Source organism: Bacillus rossius, chromosome 1, assembly GCF_032445375.1.
Source record: "Bacillus rossius redtenbacheri isolate Brsri chromosome 1, Brsri_v3, whole genome shotgun sequence".
Classification (NCBI taxonomy): domain Eukaryota; kingdom Metazoa; phylum Arthropoda; class Insecta; order Phasmatodea; family Bacillidae; genus Bacillus; species Bacillus rossius.
Genome location: NC_086330.1, coordinates 327,656,038 through 327,665,961, shown reverse-complemented (window position 1 = coordinate 327,665,961; position 9,924 = coordinate 327,656,038). Strand labels below are relative to the sequence as shown.

General features: G+C 27.8%; 1 protein-coding gene across 1 annotated transcript in view; it reads right to left on the bottom strand.

The window, feature by feature from the left end:
• Window positions 1-2,202: 2,202 nt before the first annotated feature.
• LOC134528011 (calbindin-32) overlaps window positions 2,203-9,924 on the bottom strand; it is a 349,487-nt gene continuing 341,765 nt past the window's right edge. The window contains exon 12 of the mRNA XM_063361169.1: window positions 2,203-7,722. Within this exon, the coding sequence (XP_063217239.1) occupies window positions 7,570-7,722 (153 nt within the window). The 3' untranslated portion in view covers window positions 2,203-7,569. The remainder of the gene's footprint in view (window positions 7,723-9,924) is intronic.

The window sequence follows — 9,924 nt, the reverse complement described above, 5'->3', positions numbered from 1 at the left end:
ATCAATTTAATAATTATAGCTGTGTTTTTTTTTTGTATTTTTAGTGTATACTATACCACATTCCTGTACAATACAATTTGACATTATCAATTTATATACATACAGTACCTGCAAACTACTTTTTTTTTGTAAGTACTTAATATTCTAAAATATTTAATATTTCCCTTTCAATTTAGTAGGTAAACGTAATAATATAGCTTGTGAATAATTTTTTTGTTGTATAACATACAAAGTACAATGTTTCAGTATTATAATTTAGTTTTATAAAACATTTCCATTGAAATGTTAAATTATAAAGTACAAACAGTTGTGAAGAAATAATTTAAGGGCCAAAGCAACTAATTTACCTAATTATTAATTTTAACCATATGTATATACATAGTTGTGTGGTTTTTATTTGTAATGTGTAATTAGTTCCAAATATTAAATAATCATTATTTAATTATCATTATTTTTTTTATTGGTTCTAAATGCAGATTACATCCATAACAATGTAAAAATATTTTAGAAATTGATATTTGATTTACTTGGCTGTGCTTACTACCTTAATTTAAAATTATGATTCAGTAAATGATGTATCAAATGTATAGTATTTTGTATTCATACTTCTTTATAATTTCACATTTCCAATTTTCATGTTTTCTAATGAAGTTGAAATCCTACACATGTATATTATTATCAAAAACAATGTAATCAGAATACTCTCTTACATTTTTTTACAGATACATTTAAGTTCTTCAAATTTGCAGTAAGTTATATGAATATTCAGGATCATTATCATTTTTGTAATAACTGGAGCATTCATTTTTATTCCAATAAGAAATTATGTTTTCAAATGTCATAATTAAATTAATATTAGACATATATTTTTGAGTGCCAAACTAAAGAGCATTCAGTTTTTAAATGGTTATAAATAAAAACCATTCTTATCGAATATTTAGAATTGAAGCAATAACATTTTAAAATATTAATTAAAATTTTTAAATGTTGTATTTATTCAAAACTGTAACTAAAGGTGTGTTTTTATTATTTTTTTAGTTTTGTATTCTAAAATAACAAGAAACTTTTTCATAGTGTTGTAACATTTTTTTGTTAAAAAAAATGTCCCATATTGAAGAATTTTCATTCTTTTTTATTCCTACAAAAATTGAATGATTATTGTTTCATATTTGTTCCTTTAAGAAATGACACATCCAACATCCCTTATGCTCCACTTGTTCACTTTCTTGTGTAAGCACAGCCAGTGACTCCTGATCAGTTTACTTTGCTGAGTTGTAACTGTACCTGCTGTGATGATTTTCTTTCGTGACGAACTTTACCACACTCTTTGGCACTTTCTTTTGAATCCATTTACTCTTTTGATTGTATTTTGTTTGCATGGAAAATATTATTTTTGAAACAAACATGTTTTTCTGCATAACTATTTCTGGTGTGTTTATTTTATTTGAATTTATGTTATTTAAACAAGTTATTTGGGAGGGCATGTACCCTGCAGATCTCCATAACATATTCAATTTCTTATGACTGTATTCTACTTTAGTTTTGCAGACAAATCTAGCTAAGCAGTATTTCTTTCTTTATGGGTTGCTATTAGAGTTAATGTAATAATCTAAGTTTATTATTATTATCTTTATTGTTTATAGTAGATATGTACATGTTACAATACCTTTTTTTATTTTTTTACAGAACATTTGGAGTTATAGGAGAAGTTATTCATGCATAAAGTTTAGTATTTTTAATCTTGACTTATTTTAAAAGTAGCTGGAGATTTAAGTATTTTCATATTACTAAGTAAATTAATTTGTGCAGTTACCATTATTTGAAGCAGAAACAGCAAAGTGGTTACCTATTTCTGCTAAGATTTCAGTTTTCCATTTTGTTATACAGTACACTCCCAATAATCAAAACTATTCAAGATGAAAACATATTTGGGCAGTAAAAAATATTCTAGATCCATTATAGTCCTATGTGGGTTCATACAAAACATATTGCAATTGTTTTACAATTTATATTTTATAGATGAACTAATCAAAGAAGCGGAAATCTGAAATTCAAACACTGCCTGTATGTTTTTCAAGGACTACATTATTATCTCTATCAAAGAAGCTTTCAAAGAAATTTTTGTTTTTGCCACTAGCTTCATCGCTCTCAAAATATGTATGGCAAAAATTTAACTGTTTATATCCTTAACAGGTATTTATGTTTTTTTTTTTATTATTTTAGAGAAGAAATTTAATGTTTTAAATGATTTTCAAAACATAAATTTGTGTGTTTTGCTCCTTCTTTATTTTATTCATTACTCTTTGAGATCTATATTTATTTGGATTTGAGTCTCCCTTTAAATAATCAAATTCAGGACTTGGATTTGAGAAAAAAGTTAATTCCACCTATCTCTAATTTTTTTTTTTTATTATTACAAATCCATGTTTCTTCCACACAAGAAGTAGTTAATGTATACTTTGTGGCTTATAATTAATAATAGTAATACATGAAATAATGTGTACCTTTTAAAATCTAATATCTTAATTAGTGAATGATTGAACTTTCTATAATCTGAATATTGAATTTTAATCCCAAATATTATTTGACTCTACCCCTTGAATCAAAATGTAGGTGTGAATGGTAAATAAAATAATGTCCAAAAATAAAATACATTAATTATTAACTATAGTGTTGAATCAGTTAATCTTCTAAAGGTCACAAATTTTTTATAATCAATCCATATTGCATTTTATTTATATAAATACATATCAAATGTAAAATATTTGTGGGAGTGGTAGTAGGATAGAAATGAAGAAGATTAAGAAGAAGAAGAAGAAGAAGAAGAACTAGAACTAGTAACCTTCAGACTTGTCAGTGATTAAATTTTTGATCTACTCCATTTTACCCAGTTTTTTCCTTAAATTATTTTTCCTAAAATCTGAAATCTTTCAAATACTATGGATTCGAGGGTCCGAGGATTTTACCAGGTATACCCCTAATACGTACATACAAATTCGGGATTTTAAGCAATTTCTTTGTGTGTCAAAAATGTTCCTTGAAGTGCTAAACAAACATCCTCAGAACATTGTAACTGGTGGTAGACAACCATTTCTTTGAAAATCTTTCTGAAATATTCTTGGAATTTTTTCCCCTCGAATATTGAATATTTTAAATAGTGAGGATTTCATTATCTGATTGGCCAGTCCACAATCTTAATACATTCCTACATTTCTTCAGCAATTGCTGACACTAAAGAATGTTCTAGGTTTTCTAAACACACTGAACACTCACACAATTCTACTTAAACCAAACCTTGCCTGCACCAGCTACAGTTGATAACTTATATGTGACAAGTTATTTTTTTTAATATTTTTACCCCCTCACTTGATCAAAAGTGGTATTTAAGAGTGCTCCAATTTTCTTGAATTCTCCATAGTTCCTTCTATTATATGCTGCTGTAAGGCAACAGTCTGGCAAATGATAACGTGGCCATGTTTACATAATTTAAGAAGTTTTTTTATTTTTGTTTTAATAATATTTTTCTTTCAATATATTAGTACAAAAATAACTAACTGCATGTAAATTTTGCAAAAAAATTTTAAAATGTGTGTTTAAAAGATGGGGAAAGATGTTGCGTTTTTTCCCATAATGGAATTAAATATTAAACATTTATTGTAAGAAGAAAACCATTTAAGTTCTCATAGTTAGTCCATAGTACAGTATACTTCTGATAATCAGGAATCCAATGGTCCGGAAAGCCTGATGGTCCAGCACCAACCTAGGAATATCCTGACTTAATACAACTTGGTGAACTTTAGGTAAAAACCTATAATTATTTTAGCTAAGGTCTAAAACCTCTTTTTTTTTTAAAAATTATGGAGTGATTTCATTGTGATTCCCAGTTACATGTATGCTGTTCCACAGTTAGGTCTAATACATTTTTATTGGCGGCAAATAATTTTTATTAGTGGCAAATTACAATTTGAGTAGTATTCAGAAATAAAAGTCTATCTAATATGTATTTTATTCTTAATTTGGCTGAAAAACATACCTATGTATTTGTATTGCATACTTGCATCACATATCAAATTCAGAATCCAACTACTACTATATCATGTGTACGTTTACTATCAACAATCATTTTCATTAAGTAAAATTTTTTTTTTATTTACACTAATTGAGTATGTTGGTGTATGTAACTCATTTTATAAATTAGCACCATTTTTTTGTGTAAAATTGCAGCAATAACCTGTTAGCTTTTAGTGTATACTAACAATGAACATTGCAGTTTAAATTTTGTCTAATATTTGAAGACCAGCAATGTCTATACCAAGAAAGTACATAAATTGATTCTCATAAAATGAAAGTACACTTGTGCAGTTCTCAGTTTTTTAAAATAAGTCTGTCATTACTTGTAAAAAAAAATTTGCAGTTACACTGTAGACACCATAGAAACAAGAACTTATGTATTTTATGTGCAGCATGACACTTTTAAGGTAGAATTAAAGCATAAATGTAACAGTGATTACTGATTATTCTTATCATTAAGTACATGTTTTAATATCACACTGTACAATTTTAGGATTGGTCTGCCTGGAGCACCAAAATCTATGCGTAATTCTCTTCCAAGATGCAACTATGTATACAATGTACAATATTTTATGGAAAGTATGTCGTCAGAGCAAGTCAGCCATGCAGTGTAAAATATAGGATGCAATGTTAATTTCAATTTTTGCAAAAATGTGTTTTAAATTATTGTGGTTTAGATAGTTAAGATTACTGGGAGTATATTATATATACATTTTATTTTACAAAAAGTTATACTAAAATATTTTTTTACCCTAAAACTTTTTTTTTAAATTGCTATAGTAAATAGTTAATAAATTACAATAAAATTTGAATTCTTTTCTTTAAATATTTGTTAACATTTAATAAATTTAAAGTATTTATATATATGAGAAATGGGTTAAATATTAAAAATATTAAAAATATTCATAGATTTGGTAAACTAAAATTTCCTTCTTTACTATCTATATCAAATACTAGCTAGATGATATAAGTCTGGAAATAGTTAAGTTAAGCATCAATACGTTGTACAAAAATTTAACAAAGATAAAGTGCATTTCATGTTAAGTATTCATTTTTATTTACAACCATTTAACCAACAAGTAGTATGCAAAAATTTAAACAGGTAAATTATCCCAATTTCAAAAGTATTGTGTTGCTTGTATGTTAGGTTGGGAATAAGTAAAAAAAAACATTTTGTCAAGTATTTAAATTCAGACTTTGTAACCTTGATAATAATTACATTTCTGGTGTCATTTGAATTAAATTTAAATAAAATAAACTAATATAATTTATTCTAAAACATATAAATATGACAAAACTGAAAGTAAATAATTCAGCGGAGTATGTTTAAATGGTGTTTATGTGAAATGTGTGTATGTATATTTTAAATTTTTTAACTGGAAAAGTGACCATTGGCAAGAGAAAGGAAGGTAGGAACATTCTCAGGCAGGACTCATACCTGTTCACAAATTTTTGGCTTAACTGTAGTGGAGTAAATGCACAACACTTGTAAATTAATATTACATGCAATACACTACCTGCAAAATATTATAATCCTAAACCTATTGTAATGAATAGTTGGTGTAGCACACTTAGATACAGCTCAATGAATTAGGCATAAGAGTTGAAATATTTGCAGACATAGCAAGTTTGTAAAGTTCATGGCTTTAAATAGCAATGAGAAGTGTGCACAACATTTTATTATCAATTTGCAACCAAAATACTATTTAGAATTTTAGTTCAAGTTAGGTACGATATATATGTCATATACAAATAATTGTTAGCTGCTGGCATTTAACTACATTTTATGTAAAATTAGGTTTTTTAAAGATCACTTTGAATGATTTAGTTAATTTGGATGCCTAAATTAATTATTCATCGTGCCAAATGAGCCATGGTGTAGAATGTTCTCCACAAATCAACTACAACACTATGGCAGTGTAAAGTTTATTTATACGAATAAAAATTTTTAAACATATATATATATATATATATATATATATATATATATATATATATATATATATATATATATATATATATAATGTTGAAAATTTTGTGAATAAATTTTTTTATTCACTTATCTTTGCTAGTATGTACCTAGTATCACAAAGCAAGATCTTTTGTGGGATAATTATAAGTCAGCATTAAACTCGACATTGCTTAGGTCTGGTGTGGTGTTGGTGAAGTCGAGAGGCACACCAATTTATTTTACAAACATTGATTTTATTGATAAGTTACCTGTGGCTAAAGAAGACAGATGTTGTTGGTATTTCTTTTGGGCACGATGGAAAAGTAAGAATTTACATGAAATGCACTTTGCAGTACAAAACAAAATTTTCAAGGTAAAGCACAAAAACAATTTTTTTTAATTAGGCCAGCTGTAGAGCATATACGTAATACTTTTCATTTATGTACTACATGACTATGAATACTACATTTTCAAACTTAGGGAAAGGACACTCTTTTTAAATTAAAGTTTTGGTGTTTATGTTTACACAATCATTATTTTGACATAAAATGGTAATCATCTTGTACCTCTAATGTCTTGTAGATTAATTTTGATATAATTTTCTTATATCAAGCAAGTTATGCAGCATATGATTAAAGTAGTAAGAATTAAATACAGTATCATAAATATTTTCAAAGACGTTTGCTTCTGGGAGCAAATTTTATCATGCACATAATTCAGAGCATTACTCTTGGTAGTTAATACAATTCTATGGATTTTTACAGCCAGCCAGTTTGGCAAAATGTGTGCTTATGTAATATTCATGCAAAGCTAAATATGTAAAATAAAAAAATATTTATATAATCTTAGTTGATGCACTGAGAAAGCAAGTAATTATAAATCCTTTTTACTTTGCAAATTTTATATGAAACATTTTGCTTTTAGTAACGTAGACTGATAAAATTAAAACCTGTTAACAGGTAAATGTAGCATGTATTGCAACAGAGCTTTTGAAAACCAATTTTATTAACGTTATATTGACAAAATTTAGCAAGTATTTGACAATGTTTTAAGATGATGTTTTGAGTATATTACGTTTGTTTTAATACAGTAAAAATGTCCAATGCTAGTACAACATATTGAAGCAAGATAAATGCATTGTCAATTAATCATTTAATACACTGAAGCATTTTCAGTGTATCTGTAAAAAGTGACATCTATAAAGTACATTTCAGTGTGTTCATTTATTTTTCTACTTTAACACACATAAAGTTAATCATCAGTCACTTGGGATCAGCACGTACACAGTGAACGGTAACTTGACGCTAGTTTGGGACCTGGAGTCTCTCTATGGAACGATTATTCACAGTAATCTCAAATACACAAATTTTAGAAATGTGGATTAATACTGCTTCGTTAAACTGTGTTACTGGTTGGAATTGTATGGAAGAAATGTTTTCAAAAGTAATTAGCAGATTTCGTTCACCCTCTTCGCTCGAAGTGTGAAATAGCAACACTTGAAATTTTCTCTGATAAAAATAACTGCCACTAATGATATTGTGAAAGTCTTAAGTGCTCGATGCTTCTTCTTCTTGATTGTGTTTTGCGAGTGCCAAGAGGATCATGGTGAGTTCTTTCTTGTTTATCTTGCCATCCTGATTGTAATCCACTCCTCTGAGTATAGTTTCTTCAAATTCCTGGAGATCCTGTGCATCATAGTCCTAAAAATTCACAGAACACACAGGTGTTATTTTTCTAATAACATTCCCCACCCAGTTATCGGAAAACTGTTAGGAGTAATTACTGCTCTCAGTATTTGCTTTGCATTTAACAAACACTGGCTGGTAGGGTCATGAATCAATTTTTAAATAATTCCATAATCTCAATTTTTTTTTTACTTACCTCAATTGATTGCTTTTGAAGGAAGCAGTTATTTAATGTAAAAAAAAATATATTGTTTTTGAAAATTTTTATTAGAATTTTGCATCTCTGAGAACATAGATCTCATACTAAACAAAACTCAAATCAGTGTCTTAAGATCATACAAGTTAGTATGTTAAATGAACACATTTGTGTTAACAGTAGTCTGCCAATATAACAAAAAATATATATAATATTGAATCATTTTCCACTGATTTCTGGTTACACAAGTATTCTTCCCAACAAAATTATTACAAATTAATGCACGTTACACATTAAAATAATCGTTAATAGTTTTTATAAAAAAAATGGCAACTATTGTTTAGAATAAATATCTTGGGGCAGTGCAAAAATACAAATTTATAAAACTAAATTAATACAAATTTTAAAAAAAACTATCCGACATGTGGTGTGTGTTGATATTGTTGGGAAGTTAACTAAGAATGAAAGTAGACAGAGTGAAGTCATCAAGTGAAAACAAACAAAACTGATCGGAAGTTGGGCACTTCAGAATGAATTCTGAACAAGGAGTGAAATATAATGACCTCGGGAATTGGCAAATTGCTGTAGGCCAACTTATTTCACCTCACCCGCTTTGCTTATCAGAGTTCTAAATTAAACACTTATTAAAGTGGTACATGATATTGATATTCCTTAGTAAAATTGTGTAAAAAAAAATTGAGATTTATTGGCAAAATATATGTATATTCTAGAAACCATTAGGTTTTTTTTTACTTCTGAGTTCTGACTTTTAATTGACAATCTTACTAATGGGCATATGAAATAATTAGCATAGGAAATTAATTTGAAATTTTTATTATCTTCAAGAGAGTAATATAAAAATTATAAAACTTAAGAAAACCTCAAATTTAACACAAGCTGGGATCTCTTTATGTATGATTGATGTTCAGTTAATAAACAGCAGAAATTACCTCTAACCTTTTGATAAAATAAAGTTCTAATAAGAATTTCCTCCACAATATTAAACCCTCCGAAAATAATTTGTGAAGAGATTTTGTGATTTAAAACAAGCAGAAATACAAATTGCATTTTGTGAATTTTGCCTTAGTTGTGGAAAATATTTAGACGAAAACATTGCGGTGCATGTCTTTACTGTTATGTGAAATATGAAATAAGGTGTTTGTTCAGTTGCAAAACAGAATTTGTAAATGATAACAAAATTTTTAGGATATGCAAAAGAAAAAATAATTACTAATAAATGGTTGCTGCTGTTGTGGCATCTCATCATCAGGAGCTTTTTTTTATTTTCATAAAAAAATATTGAGCTTGTTTTGTTGCAACGTTTGCACAAAGTTGATAGTACATAATTATTAAGTTTTGCAGTTGTAGTTCCTGAAAGTTAATCTTCTACACAGTGGATAAAATTATTTAAAATTTCACACATTTTCAAGATAAACATTAATTATCAAAAGAAGCCAACGGAATAAATTTGTTTTTGACTGTTTTATAATTTCTTGTTGTAGAGTTTGTAATGTGTTTTGACTTTTGTGCTTTATAAACGACAGTGATTTTTGTGTGTTGGTTGCATTGTACATCATTGAGTTCCTTGCATGGTTTATAAACCCTGCCTTAAGGTTCTGACCGGCTTGTTAATGTTAAGGCTGTCATCTGGCTGGAGTTTGTGTGTGTGTATATAAATCTAATGAAACAATGACATACCATGACAAAAGTATTTCTGTATTTTTCTGAGAATAGAATAATCTCATAACACTATCTGCAGACAACTTATTCTACCTCATATATGCAAACATAGATGTCTAATACAAAACAGTTTATTTGATAATTTTTGTTGGTTGAATGATTTGTTGGCCGAACATTACAAAACAATGTTACAGGCCGGATGCGGCTCGCGAGCAACCAGTTGGTCTTCACCACTCTAAACAGTCATGATTTTGAAACCAAAAAACCAAACGGAAACACAGTCCAGTAAGTCAGATTGGCTTTAATCCTAGAGGGGTCAAATTGGAAATTTTCAGTAGTGG